This window comes from Arachis stenosperma, chromosome 4 (genome assembly GCF_014773155.1).
Source record: "Arachis stenosperma cultivar V10309 chromosome 4, arast.V10309.gnm1.PFL2, whole genome shotgun sequence".
Classification (NCBI taxonomy): domain Eukaryota; kingdom Viridiplantae; phylum Streptophyta; class Magnoliopsida; order Fabales; family Fabaceae; genus Arachis; species Arachis stenosperma.
The window spans coordinates 148,823,406-148,842,629 of NC_080380.1; the positions used below are offsets into that span (position 1 = coordinate 148,823,406).

Genomic DNA, 19,224 nt, shown 5'->3' on the forward strand with positions numbered 1-19,224 from the left:
TAAATTTTTACCTAACGATTCTTAGTAATCAACTTTAAGCGAAGCCGTGGCACATGAGGTTTCATCTTTAATAATATAGTAATTGGTATAATAAAATTGCTGGTGAAAAAAATGGTCATGGCCAAGGTCTTTTTATAACAAATATATGTATCAATCATTCATCAAAGTATTGCAAGTAGGTAGCGAATAATATATTCCAAAGTCACCAAGCAAGTTCATGAATCAATCCACCAACTATTTCATCATTGATATCCACACTGCTTCTTTGATTTCAATTGTTGAATACCACATAATGTCCCGAGTTTTTAAAATTAAATAATGAATTATTTATGATTTATTTATCTTTATTAAGATTTTATTTTTCAAAAATTATTTCAGTAAAAATAAGTAAATAAAAAATTTAATCAATATATATTATAATAGTTGAAAATATTTTCTTATTTAAAAGTTTAAAATTTTAAGAGTTAAAAAATAATGAAAATTTGATAATTTAATTTAAATAATTAAAAATTTTAGTTTAATTTTTATAAATTAAAAAAATTAATTAAATTATCTCTAAACTAAAATTAGAATAATTATTTAAAATTATTTAATAAATTAATAAATAATATTTTTTAAATAATTATACTAAATTATATTTGTCTATAAATTACTATTCTATAAATTTCACTAATACGTGTAATGTCAATAGTGTAATAAGACAGTGAAAGCGATTCCTCCGCGGTCAAGGTCTTTTATTGTAATAACAAATATATGCCACTCGTTAATCATTATCATAGTACTGCAAATTGCAAATAAAATACCATTTAATTTGTTATAAGGTGAATTTCACTTTTAATTTAATAATCTTAAAAGAACCGAAAGTAAGTACCCTGGCCGAAAGTAAGTTCGAAGCATATGCTTTATGCTATAAATTAAATTAAACTGAATTATTATTCAATTTTATTAACTAGACTTTACATTCTTCCTTCATTCACATCCCACAGCTGGTTGTATGACTTGGTTGCAGCCACTACACATCTACAATAATCTCCATTTCTATAATTTACTCTTTGATTTAAGTTGATTCCGAATTAATTATTATATACCACATGTACCTGTTATACTCGGAACCTATAGCTCAAGCCTGATCCGACCTAAAAATCCGGAAGTAAATAATATCACGTCACTGATCGCAATCACATCATCTCTTAAACCGTTATTCACAACAGACTACATGCAATAATTGTGCAGCAAATAGCAAATTGCATACAGCAACACAGTTCAATATATACTTGTTAATATTTTATAATCTAATAACACCTGTATATTTAATACACATGTACAGTAGTTTTATGGTATCGTTAATTTTGAATTATTAAAATTATGCAAATAATTTTATAATGATATTAAATTCACTGGTATGATTTATAATATATAATAAACTTTTAATGTAACAGAAGCTTTTAAATGTGATTTTTAGATTTTAAATAAAAAAATATTGAGAACAAAATTTTTTTCAACCAATAATTAGACAATATTTTTCTTTTCTTTAATTTTCTCTTCCCATTCCTTAATCTTTGCTTTTCACTATTTTATTAGTTAATTCTTGGATGAAAAAAAAAGTTGGTTATCTAACAAATAAATTTTAAATATATATTTTTTATTTTTAGATGTGTGCAATTTTTGTTAACTAATTTTTATTATTTTCTAACAATACTTTAAAAGCATAGGATGACTATTTAAGATCTTTAAAATCAAATGGACTGCTATAATGATATTTGAAGGATGTTAAAACTTTAGTCAAATAAACAAAATTTCTCCTTCTTAGTCAAGAGGAACATAAAAAGTATCACTAGGTATATATGCCTTTATCTTAGGACTACTAGAATTAGAAAAACTAAGGATTAGAGAAGAAGGAAAAAAATTGGATATATGATTGAGATTGTATTGAAGTTGAGAAGAATATTATTATATATATTTGAGGATGAGGAAAAACATGAATTATGACTTAAAACGAACTAATTAAGAACACAATTCCATTGACTTGAATTGAAAAAGAAAAATTACAAAATTGGAGGGGACCGTACCATGGCCATAGCTGATAGCTCCACCTTTATTACACCTCTATTCTTTAATCATAAGAATCATTGTCTATAGATGAGTGAGAGCATCTATGCTGGACATATGACTTGCGATGCTAAAGGACAAATTAAGATTGGTTAAGTCTAATATCAAGAGTTTAATACAATTTTGTTAGATAATCAACTAGAGGTCTAGCTAATTTCAGCTAACTCTTAATGAATTGGACCCAAAAACTGAAATTATCAAACTTAAAAATCATCTATCCAATTACCTAACTTTTATTTTAATTACTCTGATCAATAAAAAAATCACTATTTCACTTAATGTCGAATTTTCACCATCGCGTTTCACTTCTTCAGTTCCATATCGTTGGTGAACTTCCTCTCCATGGTGGCACACTCTGCATATCTCTCCCTAGTCGTCTTCTCTCCCACAACTAACCCTAATCAGCGCCATCTAGTGCTCTGGCGGAAAAGACGTTGTCGTCGCGTGCGAGAAAGCCTTCTATGTCGACCGTGACGACACTTGTTGTCGCCTCTTTTTCGGACTCTAATCAAAGACACTGCTGCAGATTTGTCTTCTCCAGTGGGTCGGTCGAAGCTCCGCCTCCTTCAGCATTCATCGCATCATCATGAAAGACATTGTTGTCTCCAGGATGCGCGGACCCGTATCCTTCATATCAGTCGCATGATGCTGCTCTACTACCTCCTAATTCGTCTCTGAAAGGTAAGTTCATGGTTAGCATTTCATTTCAAAATGGATGTTGCTAATCTGTGCTAGCAAAATTCAGGAACTTTGGTTGTAGTCGATTTTGTTTTAATTTTTGCTGAATTGCTAGATATAGCTGAATTGCTTGTGATGATTAGAGGTTAGATGTTACTGTTATTAGAGATTGGATGTTGCTGTTATTAGGGATTGAATTTTGCTGAATTGCATGTGATTAGAGATTGGATGGTGCTGATTTTATTGATTGAATAGTTTTTTTATTAAAAAAATTTTGTTCTTTCCCATGTAAAAAGTGAATGTTATTTGTTTTTTATACTATTGTTTGTCTCCTGAATTGGTGGATTATGCATGCACCCGGCGCGCAAGGGTTATTGTTTTTTAAAGGTGGTTTGGGACTTCGATGCTAAAATTAGATTAAATTTAGTTTAATTTCAGTTGAATTTAAGTTTGATCTTAATAAAGGTCCAAAAGCCAATTTATTTGGAGTTCTGGATTGAAGGCAGGGATCTACTATATCGAGACCAGGTTAATTTAACAATACTATTATAACAAACTTACATTTCTTTCAAACTAATTGGTTTATCGCTTCTAAATCTTTCGCTAACAACTGATTTTACCATTTAGGACATCCGGAAGGAGTTTCGAAAGAAAAAAAATGCTTGAAATAGTTCTAGATACTAAGAATTCATTTATTGAACAAGTTCTGAAGGCGTTGGACGACCATCTTGTACACCGCAACCAACCCAAAAACAAGCATAAGGAGGTGAGAACCTTTTCTATAGTACCGAGTACGAAGATCATGCTGCAACAGGTGGAGTTACCTACAAAAAAGTCTTGCAAAAGAGAGAGAGACAACAGAAGAAGAAGGATGCCTAAAAAATTCATGATAATGTACACATGGGATATCGTCACCGTTTGAGACACTTTTGATTTATTTTCTTTTTTTTTTTTAAATTCTACTCGGCATGTTTCTCCATGTAGGTACCTAATTATTTTTGCAAAGATCTATGCGGATGTTACTTTTGTTAAGTATCAAGATGTTCCTTTTGCATACTAAATGGATGTTACTTTATACATTTTTTGAATTTTCTTGTGTTTCAGTTGTGGATGTCTGTATTTGTTTAAGAATTGCATGATTTTTCTTTTTTTTTTTAAATCTACTCGGCATGTTTCTCCATGTAGGTAGGCTTAGGATTCGGTGGTCCCAGAAGCTTTGGACCACTTAGTGGTCCCATTAGAAAACATGTGTTTAGAGTTTTTTTAACAATTGCTGCATAGTCATTGAACTCATTTTAATTACAAATTAACCCCATATATTTTATTTAATTATAGAAACTATTTTTTATTTTATAAATTATTATTTTATCAATTATCTATTATATTTATTAACAATCAAATACAAAAACAACAACCAATTATATCCTCTATTGATCCTAATAAAGTTTTTGGCCATTCCAATTGATTAAAATATTAAATTTGATCTCGTGACATTCGTCCATGGCTTCCAAATCGTGTTTCCTTGAAATTCAATCGATTGGTTTATCAAAACAATCGATTGAATGATAACTCAATCGATTGGATTACAGTGTATCACAGAACAATCGATTAAAAGTTGTAAGGTAGTTTTCGCTTAAAACAATCGATTTTATACTTTTCAATCGAATGAATGCCTCAAAACAATCGATTGTTTTTGTTACTCAATCGATTGAATTCACGAAAACAACATGGATTTGCCAAATACAATCGATTGGAAAGTGATGACATTGAAGTTTTAGCCAAATTCAATCGATTGGTAATGTAATCCAATCGATTGGAAGGTGATGAAGTTGAATTTTTTGCCAACTTCAATCGATTGGTAATGCTACCCAATCGATTGAAATTTGTCCTGCGCCTATTTCAATCTTGTTATCTTTTTAGAAATTATCTTATTATTCATCTATCTTATCTTTAAAATTCTATCTTCAATTTTTGCTGTTTTATTTTGATGTAGATAAATTAATCTTATCTTTTCCTTAATATTAACATTATAAATTGGTGAATAATCCATCACTAATTATTCAATCCCACCATTGAAATCGTGTATCATTTTCTTTGATTATAAAAATTTTAATTGTTTTTCTTTGGAACATCTATCTACTCAATATCTAATTTTTTTTAATTTTTTATCCGTCTATTTAATATCCACTATTTCTTCATCGTTAATCACCGTTGCAGCAATCAGCAAAGGTCCAATCAAGTTTTTTATTGTAGTGTTCAAAAAATAAACCATCGTTTTGATTACAAAATCGAGGTCAGTGAATAGAATCTCTAATTTTGCAATTATTCGTTTCGATACTTTATTCGTGAAATTGATTGTGTAAGAAAAACATATTTTTTATCTTTTATTAATTCATAGAAATTGAGAAATATTAAAAAGTAAATAGATGTTATTATTTTTTATTATTAATTAATTAGCTAGCAATCAGGGACGAATCTAGAGGGGGCGAGTAGTGGTCTGGACACCCCAAAATTTTAAGAAACTATACTTATCTATAACAATTTATATTAGGAATACAGAGGGTTTGGTGTCGATTATTTTTTTCCTATTTTACCCCTATGTTTATAATCTAAAACAACATACTCAATCACGTACTCACGTTCTGTAAATTTTGCATTAACCCATGACAGAATGATGTAACTGCTCGTTAAGATATTCTTATTAGATGTAAATTATTGTTACAAATATTTTTATTAAGATATGTTTTGAAGGAATAAAAGTAGAATAGTTCAATAAGGATTAATTTTTAAAAAAAATAAATTTACACTAATAATTTTTCTCTTCAAATTATTAACGTACTTTTCTAATATACTCTAAGTACCTACACAATATATAATATCAATTAGCATTCAAATTTAAGTTCCAATATTGTTATTAACGAGAGAGGTTTATTAATTTTTAAAAAAATTTACATACAATAAGTTTTGTATCAATATATCATGATTTATTTTAAAAATAATATTTATTCATCTAAGTTATAGAGTGTCTTGAAAAATCATATTTAAATAATTTTTTTTATTTTTTAACTATTTTATATTTTTAGATTAAAAACTTTGTATTTTTTTTATTCAAACTTTATTTTTATATTTTATTTTAATTGTCTTATTCAAAACTATTAATTTAAATTTTTATTTTGTAGGATAAATAAAAAGATGATATTTTTTAATAAATTAAATTATTGAAAAACTTACTTATTATAAAAGAAGTTAAGTATATTTCTTGATTATAAGAATACATATAATTCACTTTTGAATGCAATCAAAATAAATATAAATTTATTCAATTTTTTAAAATTTATATTAATTATTAAAATTATAACATAATCAATGTACTCCTATACAAATTTATTCTTATTTTTGTGTTTTATTTTAATTTTGTTAAACAAAAAAGTTTAAATATTATTTACTTTTAATTTTTAACTTTTACCACAAATCTACTTAATATACTAAAACTGGGTTTTCTCCCGACTGCTAAAGGTGACGTGTCGATCTCTCATGCCTCCGTTTTCCCTCCAAAACGAATTTTTTTTTTCTATTCTAAATTATTTTATTGCAATTATATTATAATTAATACTAAATGAATAGTATATAATTATACAAATTTAGTAACATATCTTTATTATAATTATATCAAATCAATATTTAATGCACTATTAAACTACTTATCAATTATCAATTATAAATACTTTTAATAATTTTAATGATAATAATAATATCAATAATAGTAATAATAATCTTTGTTACCCGTATATCAAATAATTTTTCTAAATTATTTTATAAAAAAGATCTTTAATATAATTATATTATAATTACTGCTAAATAAATAATATATAATTATACTAATTTAGCAACATATATTCATTATAATTATATCAAGTCAATATTTAATGCATTGTTAAACTACTTATCAGTTATTAATTAAAAATATTTTTAATAATTTTAATGATAATAATAATATCAATAATAGTAATAATAATAAAAAATATTTGTTACCCGATTCACGTATATCAAATATTTTTTCTAAATTATTTTATAAAAAAGATTTTTAATATCATTATATTGTAATTAATATTTAATTAATAATATATAATTATACTAATTTAAAAACATATTTTCATTATAATTGTATCAAATCAAAATTTAATACACTACTAAATTACTTATCAATTATCAATTAAAAATACTTTTTATTCAAATTATATTCCGTTAAATTATTTTTGATACATAACAAAGATTAGGAACATATGTTCATTATACTAATTGATTATGGTTAATAATTTCATTAAAATTATTCATTATTGTTCCTAACTGTATTCATCATATATTTCAATCTATTTTGATTCACATTCAAATTATTGTATTAATCTTCGTTCCTGGATATGATGAAATTAATATATAATTATACTAATTTAGGAATATATATTCATTATAATTGTATCAAATCAATATTTAATACATTATTAAAAAATTACCTTAATAATAGGTAATTTACATATTTATTTTTGTTTTACTAAAGTCTATATATAGTGTTTTCCTGTTGTACACGAATCTAAATTTGAGAGTCAATTCATAATTTTATATTTAGTGTTTTTTTACTACTTCATAGAATAAGAATGTATTCTTCGTTTTTTATTGAAGTTGATCTTTTTAAGGTATAATTTATAATTTTTTATAATATTTTTCATATACTCATTATATGATATTATTCTTTTGATAATTTTTTATTTGTTGTTATTCTAAGTTATTCTTATCGTCTAATATTTCAGTTCGATTGTCTTTTGCCACAATCGTTTACAATGCATCACATCCATGAAATACCTCATCGAGTTGTCTTCACTGATTCGGGTTCCAACTACATGGATGTAAGTGTTCAAAGAAGAGGTAATAGTCTCTACTTTACCGAAGGATGGTTGGATCTACTCACCTATTATGACCAACCCAATGGAATGTGGTTAAAGTTAGATTTCTTAAGAGGAGCTCGATTTTTGATTGAGGAATTGCATCCACGGAACTTTATAGGGCAAGTTCAAGTTCCATCCCCTCCATGCTTTTTACGTCTGCCTGAAAATCTTCGAAGTGGAGCACATAATGAAATTGAATTCCCTCAGTTTCAGTTCAGTTTTGCTAAATTCGTGACAAATTCAGATATGCAATTTCAACGATTGGTAATATATTTAAAATTTCTTAGTTTAAACTGTTCATTATTAGAATAATTTTTTAACATATTTTGATTTTTTTTTTCAAAAATTACCAACTTTCTTTTGCATGCATGCAATGCTATTGAGGGGAATAAGAGTTAGTTTGGTTTCTCGGTGTGGCAATTCTATACCTTGCCGCATTGCATGGATAGCGGATGATGAAGCTTATCTAACAAGAGGATGGTCTGAGTTTGCACGAATTCTAAATATTGAAACTTACGATGTTATTTCAGTTGGTTGTCGTTACACGAATGATTCTATACTATACGTGACTAAGAACTAGAATAGGTTCAATATTGTTTAGGTAATTTGGTTTCACTATTAGTATTTGATTAAATTATAATTATAGAATTTTAAATTATTGCATCAATTTATATATTACGATTATTTTTTGTGGATGTGCTATTTTTAAATAATTTAATACAATGAAGTAGTGTCCAATATTATTAAGTTTATTTTTATCCTTTATTTCTTTATTTGTATTTTCATTATATTTGACATAAAATAAACCTACACATATATTAAATTGGTGACCTAAAGACAATTTATTTGTCAATAAAAACAAATTTTATTTATAATTAGAATAAAATTTATTTACCAATAATCGGTGGCAAAAGTTGAAATTCACCCGTGTTTTAAATTGTAATTTATCGAGAATTTATTTAAGACAGCACGTGATAACATATTTTGAAAATAAGATAAATTATAATGTTAAGATAATTTTATATTTATAATTATTGTTTTAGATAATTATAATAAATTTAGATAATATAAAAATGCAATATAATCGAATATAAAATAAATCTAATCGAATTTTATATTATTTTATATTACTTATTTCCCTAATAATTTCTAATTTTACATTTTAAATTGAAATTCTAATTATAATATTAGTTTTAGAGAAATTTAATTAACCATATAGAAAATAATATACTAACAGTTTTAGTATATTATCTATGGCAAGCGAAATGATTTCGTCAGATTTTTTATTAAAATTGAAATTATAAATTGTTTAAAAAAAAGTTTATTAATAAAATTACTAATAGTCATATTTTTATACACATGATATATGTTTTTTATATATTATTTTAAAAATATAATAAAACATGAATAATGAATGAGTATGTTATTTTTTTTACTAGCTAATTAATGCAAAATTGAGTACCCTTTTTTATTCGATTGAGGTCATATTCTGATTGGTGAAAGTTTCAATCACCTTAATTAAATCCTGTCTTTGTGCCTTAACTTATACAAGTAGTAATATGTTACATATTATTTGGTATATCTAAGTAATTATTTCCCATAGTGGAGATGTAAAAAATCATATTAAGATTTATTACCAAATAATTAGTTGATGAATAATAGTAGATTATATTATTTTGAAAAAGTATTTTCATTATAATTATATCAAATCAATATTTAATTATGATAAAATATGTTAATTATAATTATATCATAGAATTATAATAATTACGATATTTATGTTATATATTTTAATTATTTATGTACATAAATAAAATAGAAATCAATTAAATTAAATTATCATGGTAAATAATATGTTGTATATTCTTACGATAAATAATTCATAGATAAAATTTAAATTACATCCGTGTCATATAATCATAATTTATTAATTTGTATAAAATAAAATTAGTAATAATCTAAATAATTATATCTTAACAAAATATAATTTGAAGTAATAGAATATTTTGTTAAAGGTAAATCAAATGAATAAGATTGAAAATTATATACCAATGAATAAGATTAAATAAATCAATGATTTTGTACTTTAATTAAGTAATTAATGCACGTGATAATTTTGTACTTTAATTTCGTTAATGATTTGTAATAAAATCATTGATTAATTACGATAATGATTTGTAATAAAATTATAATTTCGATAATGCTTTTATTACATTTGCTAATACACGTTCATTATTTAGTAAATCAATAATTTTGTACCTTAATATTTTGACAATTATTACTCAATTAACCAGTTAATTGAATTAATAATAATAATTTTTAATTTCAAATTTTGTATATTAAGTAATTATTAAAAATTGGGTAATAACGATTTACACAAGAAAATCATTGATAAATTCAATTAACTATAAAAAAGATAATATAATAACGGTTTTAGTATATTATTTAGAGCAAGATAAATTATTTCTTCAAATTAAATTTTATATAATTATAATAAATCTCTATAATTAAAGCAATATAAAACTGCTTCATATATAATAAGAATATTATACATATAAAATTAAAATTGAAATTAAGATTAACAAAATAATTTAAATATTATTGCAAAATCATATCGTTTATTTAAATTTAATGTCTATTTTAAAAATAATTTTAATTTAATAAATATATGTATTAGATTATATACACGGGTAATAATTGATTTTAAATTAAATAAATAAATAGTTTAGTAATATTTAAAAAAGATAATTTTAATTTAATAAATATTTATTACCCGTGAAATAATTTCAAAATAATCGCAGTGTCTTATCAACATAGTAATAAAATAATTTAAAATCATAATTTTTTTTAAAAACCATTATTTTGTTATATGAAATTGAAATTGAAATTTAATAATTTCTATTTATATAATTTTTTTCTATTAGTATCAAGTATTTTCATTAAAAATTCATATCATTTGTAATTAGTGTGTATATATATATATAAGTCGTAATAGTCAATTATTATTAACTTAGGACAGCTATTTATTAATTTATTTATCAAATCTCTGTTAGTCTGATTTTATATACCCAATATGCCTAAATAGGCTGAAGTACAAATTTCCTCACTGACTTCTTCTATCCACACATGATTTGAGAAGCCTGATTGCTCAAACAGAGTTCAGCGTCTCAGTTCTTAATTAAACTCACACTTGGTAGCATTAAATTAAATGAAATGAATTTGGCTAATTGTGCTGCCTATTATTCAAATCGTCAATGTTAGGTACTTAGATACATGAAAACTGGACCCATCAGCAGGCCCGTTATTACTTAGATACATGTTAGGCACGTTAATTTTAAAATTCACATGAATATTGTTTTAATATATTAAAATTTTAATGTGTCTAATATAAATGAATCTTGCTATAAATATAATATGTTTTAATATATAAAACATGCTATTTTGATAAATAGATCAAATGGTAAATTGGTATATGTCTAATTTCAAAATATATCATAGAAAAAAGAGGTTTATACTAGAACAGTTCATTTTTTATTCTATTGAATCTGTAAAACACGGGCATGTGTATCTGGCATGTTATTTTAACAGCAGCAACTAGAAAATTACACTATGTGAAAAGCGTCGCATGGTTTGTAATGAATTATTTAAGTGGTCAATATTAATAATAGCGGATATGGGTTAATTGGCGATTTGGCAATTTGATTATGCATGTGTTTTGACTTCTGGCGGCTCTCATCCAATTTTTTATTTTATTTTCACTCTTCTATTTTCTCTTTTGATTTGTTTTATTAATTCTATTTCTCCTATGATACTATAATATTCGTTTGTTTTCTTTTTAACTTACTTTCAAATTTGGTGAATAAAAAGTCTCCTATTCCTTTACTCTCAAATGAAAACCCAAGACGTGGACGTGAAAACATAATTCAAACACCAATATTGGTAACAACTAATTCAGGAAAAAACACTGATAGTATAAAAAATCGTGATGATCATCGTGGTAATAATCAGTGTTCTTCGAGTCTTCAGTCAACTATTGTACCAGCTTTTGAACATTTATCAAACAGGTACATGTGAAAATTATATAACATTAACTATTTCAATATTTCTTTGCTATTTTCTTATTGGAAAAACTGCTAATGACATTAGGATAGCTATTGGAAAGACAATGATCCAAGCTTCACAGGTTATAAAGTCTGTCACAAAGAGTGGAAATGAATTGTTTAGAGAGTCTCGACATTGCATTAGTGAATCATCAATTCAAGCATGCGGAAATTCTAATATTGATCCTCTTAGAGATTATGAAGGTTGATATCTTTGTTTTTTGCTTTATTTTCGATAAAGTTGGAATTAATTTCTAATCCTATTTATTTCTGCAAAAAAAAAAGTGAGAATTTGAACTTTTGTTATTATATTGATATACGTTTATCTCAATTCAATGATCGAAGCCGTTGATGATATCAATTATGAGCCAGAAGATATTGAAATATCACATGGGTTCCATGGTCTAAACCCAATAGATGAAGAAGGTATTGATGTATTCTCTTTTTTATTTTAAAATCTCTTGAATTCTAGACAACAATTAACTGATGTTATAAATTCTTTAGATACATTGGATCTTGGAGATCCCATATACCAATGTATACACTGTCAGGCCTTGATGTGGCTAGATGAATGCTTGGAAAAGTCAAGACGTAGCTCCAATCCTATATTTTCTTTATGTTGTATGGAAGGAAAGGTTGAATTGCCTTTCTTGAAGCATCCACCTCAAACGTTGCAAGAGTTACATAGTGGAACGGACGAAAAAAGCATATACTTTCTTAAAAACATAAGGGCTTTCAACGGAATGTTTGCATTCACTTCTATGGCAGGAAGAGTTGACCATTCGATAAACAAAGGTGGTGCACCTCCTATCTTTCGCATTGGAGGTCAAAATTATCACCGTATTGGCAGTTTACTACCACCGGAAAGTGAGAAACTAAAATTTGCCCAACTATACATTTATGATACTGATAATGAGATTACAAACCGCATGGAATCATTTAGGTAATTGTTCGACTCACGCGTGTAATCCTTCTGTTTCCTAATTTTATCTAAAATGCTGATTATAGTAATATAATATAATGAGGAGTTAAATTCTCATGCGATCTTCTCGAAGCTTGACAAATGAGTTAAAGTTCTCATATATTGTTTATTCATTAACAGGTCAAACATCAGTGCAGAATTGATGGAAACTGAAATTGTTTCGTCCTTGAAAGTCATGATGGATGAAAATAATGTCCTAGCAAAGGCATTTCGTTCAGCACGGGATATATACCAATTTGATGGGTCTGCTAATGTTAAGTTACGATTAATAACCAGAAGAAATACTGATGCAAGGACATATAATTTGCCAACGGCATCTGAAGTTGTTGCACTGATAGTTGGAGATATTGACGAGAGCGGAGTTAATAGAGATATAATAATTGAGACAAAATCAAGAATCTTGCAGAGGATAGAAGTATCACATCCAATGTACCTTGCTCTTCAATATCCTTTGTTGTTTCCATACGATGAGGATGGTTACAGATTACATATAGCTACTTCTTCTCGACCAAATGTCAGGAGAACTCAGAAAAGATCAACAATAAGCATGAGAGACTTCTTTGCATACAGACTTCAGAGAAGGACTAACGAGTCTCAGGTCCTTTTACAGTCAAGAAGATTACTGCAACAATTCATAGTAGATGCCTACACTATGGTTGAGTCAGAACGGCTTTTATACTTACGATTGAAACAACCAAACTTGAGGCTAGGCAAGTTCAAGCAATTGCATCAGTGTATGGTTCGTGGTGAAACTAATGCCATTAACACTGGACAAAGAATTATTCTCCCAAAGAGTTTTACTGGTGGTCCAAGGTACATGTTCAACAATTGCAAAGATGCTTTTGCAATATGTAAATATGCTGGATATCCAAGTTACTTTATCACTATGACATGTAATTCAAAATGGAATGAGATAAAAAGAGAGGTAACACCCCAAGGACTCCATGCAGAGGATAGACCAGACATCTTATGTAGAATACTCAAGTTGAAGGTTGATAAATTAATTAAGGAATTGAAGAGAGGAACATTCTTTGGAAAGATTATTGGATGTAAGTATAACTAATCTTCCTACGAGTTTTTATTTACTCTATCTATATTATCTATAGTTAATATTTTTAAATTTGCAGATTGTCTAATCATAGAGTTTCAGAAGAGAGGTCTACCTCATGCCCATCTTCTTTTATTCATGCATCCGGAATCAAAACCACGAACTGTTGATGACATAGACAAGGTTATTAAGACAGAGATTCCAGATAAAAGGGAAAATCCAAAATTGTATGCTGCTGTTGAGAAATATATGGTTCATGGTCCATGCGGTCATTTAAATAGAAAGAGCCAATGCATGATCAATGGTAAATGCTCAAAGTTTTTTCCCAAGGCATTTCGAGATAGGACAATTATTGACGAAGCAGGCTTTCCAAGATATCAAAGAAGAGATGATGGGTGAACTGTATCAAAGAAAAATATAGAGGTTGACAATTCATTCATAGTTCCATACAATCCCGACCTTCTTCTAAAATTTGGATGTCACATCAATGTTGAGTATACTTGCCAAACTTCAGCAATCAAATATCTGTTTAAGTATCTTCACAAGGGTAATGACAGGGTGACAGCTGCATTTTATCAAAGCAATGAATCTCAGGTAGATGAAATACGTAATTATTATGATTGTAGATATATATCAGCATGTGAATCTGCATGGAGATTGTTTGGTTATCCTATTCAAATGAAGGAACCAGCAGTAATAAGATTGCCATTTCATCTTCCTGATGATATGCCAATTGTCTACAAAGATACCGATACAATTCAGTCAGTTGTTGAGACTTCTTTTTTCAAGGAATCTATGTTGATTGGATGGTTCAAAGCAAATGAAGTCCATAATGATTCCAAAATTCTGACTTATTCTGAGTTTCCAACAAAATTTGTTTGGAATGGAGAGCATCATATGTGGACTCATAGAAAGCAAGGCTATGCCATAGGAAGGATATCTCATATACCACCAATGAATAAGGAAGATTACTATCTAAGGCTACTTTTGAACATTCAAAAGGGATGCACGAGTTTCAGTGATCTAAGAACAGTTGATGGTGTCGTTTATGACTCCTTCAAAGATGCATGCTATGCTCTAGGACTGTTGCAGGATGACAGAGAATTCATTGATGCAATCTCTGAAGCAGGAACATGGCACTCTGCAACTTTTTTAAGGAGACTTTTTGTTGTTTTATTAACATCAAATAACATGAGTAGGCCAGATTTTGTTTGGCAAAAGACTTGAAACTTTCTCTCCGATGACGTACTATATGAACAAAGAAGATTACTGCAAATGGAAGGTAACTATAGTCTATTATAATTTTTTCCCTGTTAGTATTCAATTTATCATATAATTATAACAAAAGTATTGGATAAGAAATTTTTGGAGTTATTTTCTTTAACAGAATGCTTTTTTTTGGGAATAAAATTATCATATATATCGCAAATTGTTTATTGGTGATCACTTTAACTTTTTCTCTTTCTCTGATAATATTTAGGAAATATAACAAAACATTACTTAAAAATTGGATTATATATATATATATATTAATTTCGTACTTGCTTTACTTCCTCCTCTTAATATAAATTTTGATTCATTGCTGTAAACCATATCTACTTAATCTAAGAAACCGTAACTAAATCCACATACTTCCAATACTTGCATTTGCATCGGTTATTTGTGTGTCTTTTTTATTTTATGTTATAATGATTTTGATATTCATGTTAATCACAATAATATTTTTTAAAAGGACATGTTACTAATGAAGCATTTTTTAAATAGAAAACAAGGAGTGTTATTTATCATTCAATAGTGCATTTCAAACATTTTTTACCAGAGATTAATTTAATAATTTTTCAAGTAATTGTGTTATTTTAAATTGAAAAAATACAGATTTGATCATGTCAGAAGTCCAAATAAAAGATATTGCACTTGCAAAAATTGAGGATTTGCTCCAGTCAAATGGCAGGTCATTGAAAGAATATTGTGGAATGCCATATCCTTCAGAAAATTTGGTGTCCAGCTTAGAAGACAAAATTATAATGAAAAAGTTGAACTTTGACGTTAATGCTCTTGCGAATGAACTAGGTGGGTATTTAGAAAGGCTAACTAATGAGCAAAAATTTGCATACGATCAAATAATTGGTGCTGTTAGCGGTAATATGGGTGGACTTTTCTTCTTATACGGTCAAGGTGGTTGTGAAAAAACGTTCTTATGGTCAACTATATCATGCTCAATTAGGTCTAAAGGAGGTATCGTTTTAAATGTTGCTTCGAGTGGGATTGCTGCACTTTTGTTGCCTAATGGAAGAACTGCACATTCAAGGTTTAAAATTCCTTTGGCCATAAATGAGGATTCTTTGTGTAGCATTAAACAAGGAAGTCCTCTTGCAAGGTTAATATCCAAGGCCAAATTAATCATATGGGATGAAGCTCCAATGATAAGTAAGTATTGTTACGAAGCTTTAGACAAATGCCTCAGAGACATCTTAAGGTGCTCAGATTCGTATAATGCTCATTTGCCATTTGGAGGTAAAGTTGTTGTTCTCGGAGGAGATTTTAGACAAATTTTACCTGTGATTCCTAGAGGCTCAAGGCAAGATATAATTCAGTCTTCTATTAATTCTTCATATTTGTGGCATAACTGTAAGGTTTTGAAGCTTACAAAAAACATGAGATTGTCACTAGATGAAAACAACAACATACAAGAACACAGAAATTTTGCAGAACAGCTACTCAAAATTGGTGATGGTTTGGCTGGTGATACAACAGATGGTGAATCGATCGTTCATATACCATCTGACATTTTGATTAAGAACTCTGAGACAGCTTTGGATGACCTCATTGATTTCGTGTATCCAGATATGTTATCCAATTTATCCGTTGAAAATTATTTCAAGGATAGAGCAATTTTTGCACCAACTTTGGATTGTGTCAGTGATGTCAACAACAAGATGACTGCAGGATTACCTGGACATGAAAGAGTCTACTTAAGTTCAGACTGTGTGTGCTGAAGAGGAAAATATGGAATTTGAGTTAGATGCTTTCTCGCCGGAGATTCTAAATGGAATAAATTGTTCAGGTCTACCACCACACAAGTTGGTTCTAAAGGTTGGCGCTCCTGTTATGTTGCTGCGAAATATAGACCAAACTAATGGTTTGTGCAATGGAATGAGGATGCAAGTTAGAAGAATGGAAAATCATGTGATAGAATGCAAGACTTTAACTGGTAACAAAGCTGGAAGTATTGTTCTTATCCCAAGACTGAATCTAATTCCAAATAATGAAACATTGCCGGTCAGGTTTCAAAGAAGACAATTCCCAATTATTATGTCATTTGCAATGACAATAAATAAGTCTCTGGGACAAACTCTATCGAAAGTTAGAATTTACCTTCCAAGGCCAGTTTTCACCCATGGTCAATTGTATGTTGCGTTATCAAGGGTAACGAGTAAAGATAGTCTGCGAGTGCTGTTGCAAGATCATGGACACTTGGAAGATAATTGCACGATGAATGTGGTATATAGAGAAGTTTTTGAGAGCCTATAATAAAAAGGTAATAACAAAATGTCTTACTAAATCTATTTATTTATTAAACTTTATTACTATCACTTAAAAAAATTTAGAAATTCTAGGAACTAATAGATGAATTTTTATTGTACATTAATAGTTTGAGAATATTAAAATTATCCTAAAAATTCGTATAATTTTATTCTCTTGACAAACAATTTTATAATTACGTTAATCATATAATTTTATATACAAACATTGATACAATGTTGTTTTATGTATATATTTTGCAGGTATCAAAGGATAGCATTGAATTGTTATTCATTAGGTTTAAACTATTTATTGTTTATTACAAAACTTTCTGCATTAGGATTCCCTATTAATTTGTTCTTCATTTTGAGCTGATTTTGATATTTTCTTATTTCACAGTAAACTAACATATAAAACTTTGTTGGTAGATTTAAGTATTACTAGATTATTTATGGTCATATTGAGTATATATGCCTGATTTATTGAAAAAAGTAGATTAAATAACTATTTTATAGTTAATACAATTAACACTATATTAAAAAAAGAAAAACAATGCATACAAGTTATTTTTTTATTAATTAAATTATTATAATTAAAATGAAATTTAACATAACAACTTAAAATTATAATTTCAATCTTATCACGTGCATGGCATGGGTGATTAAACTTGTAAAAATATATGACTTTGTGGATGTGGATGAGAATGGAGAAGAAGAAGACAGAAGGTTTCTGGATTTTAGAGAGAGGAGAGAGGTGCAGAAATGGCATTCGAACGTTTAAAAAGGGGAGATAGTGGGTGTGAATACGCAGGATTATCTGCTTTAATACATAGCACGTTTCAATTTCAATCGATTGGATTACATTACCAATCGATTGAATTTGACAAAAAGTTCAATGTCATCACTTTTCAATCAATTGGATTGCATTACCAATCGATTGAAGTTGGCAAAAAATTCAACTTCATCACCTTCCAATCGATTGGATTACATTATCAATCGATTGAATTTGGCTAAAACTTTAATGTCATCACTTTCCAATCGATTGTATTTGGCAAATCCATGTTATTTTCGTGAATTCAATCGATTGAGTAACACAAACAATGGATTGTTTTGAGGCATTCATTCGATTGGAAAGTATAAACAATCGATTGTTTTAAGCGAAAATCATTCTACCTTACAACTTTTAATCGATTGTTCTGTGATACACTGTAATCCAATCGATTGAGTTATAATTCAATCGATTGTTTTGATAAACCAATCGATTGAATTTCAAGGAAACACGATTTGGAAGCCATGGGCGAACGTCATGAGATCAAATTTAATATTTTAATCGATTGAAATGGCCAAAAGCTTTATTAGGATCAATGGAGGATATAATTGGTTGTTGTTTTTGTATTTGATTGTTAATAATATAATAGATAATTGATAAAATAATAATTTATAAAATAAAAAATAGTTTCTATAATTAAATAAAATATATGGGGTTAATTTGTAATTAAAATTAGTTCAAGGACTATGTAGCAATGGTTAAAAAAACTATAAAACATGTTTTCTAATGGGACCATTAAGTGGTCCAAAGGTTTTGGGACCACCGAATCCTGAGCCATGTAGGTACTGATTATTTTTGTAAAGATTTAAGTGAAAGTTACTTCTGTTAAACATTAGAATGTTCCTTTTTTCATATTAAATAGATGTTATTTTATACATTTTTCGAGTTTTCTTGTGTTGCAGTTGTGGATGACTGTATTTCTTTAAGAATCGTATAGTCTTTTTCTTTAAATTCTGTGTTGCAGTTGTGGATGACTGTATTTCTTTAAGAATCATATAGTCTTTTTCTTTAAATTCT

The 19,224-nt window shown here is 27.7% G+C and overlaps 2 protein-coding genes across 2 annotated transcripts; both read left to right on the forward strand.

Annotated features, from left to right (window-relative positions):
* The first annotated feature begins 15,740 nt into the window (after nucleotides 1-15,740).
* LOC130975928 (ATP-dependent DNA helicase PIF1-like) lies at nucleotides 15,741-16,853 on the forward strand. The gene has a single exon (XM_057900643.1). It carries the CDS (start codon nucleotides 15,741-15,743, stop codon nucleotides 16,851-16,853), a length of 1,113 nt encoding a protein of 370 aa, XP_057756626.1.
* A 10-nt stretch (nucleotides 16,854-16,863) lies between these two features.
* Nucleotides 16,864-17,388, forward strand: LOC130975929 (uncharacterized). Its single transcript, XM_057900644.1, has one exon. The coding sequence runs from the start codon at nucleotides 16,864-16,866 to the stop codon at nucleotides 17,386-17,388; it is 525 nt and encodes a 174-aa protein (XP_057756627.1).
* The last annotated feature ends 1,836 nt before the right edge of the window (nucleotides 17,389-19,224 follow it).

What these genes read in the sequence shown, in the direction of transcription:
- LOC130975928 (XM_057900643.1), top strand. Translation starts at nt 15,741, where the DNA reads ATGTCAGAAGTCCAAATAAAAGATATTGCACTTGCAAAAATTGAGGAT.
- LOC130975929 (XM_057900644.1), top strand. Translation starts at nt 16,864, where the DNA reads ATGGAATTTGAGTTAGATGCTTTCTCGCCGGAGATTCTAAATGGAATA.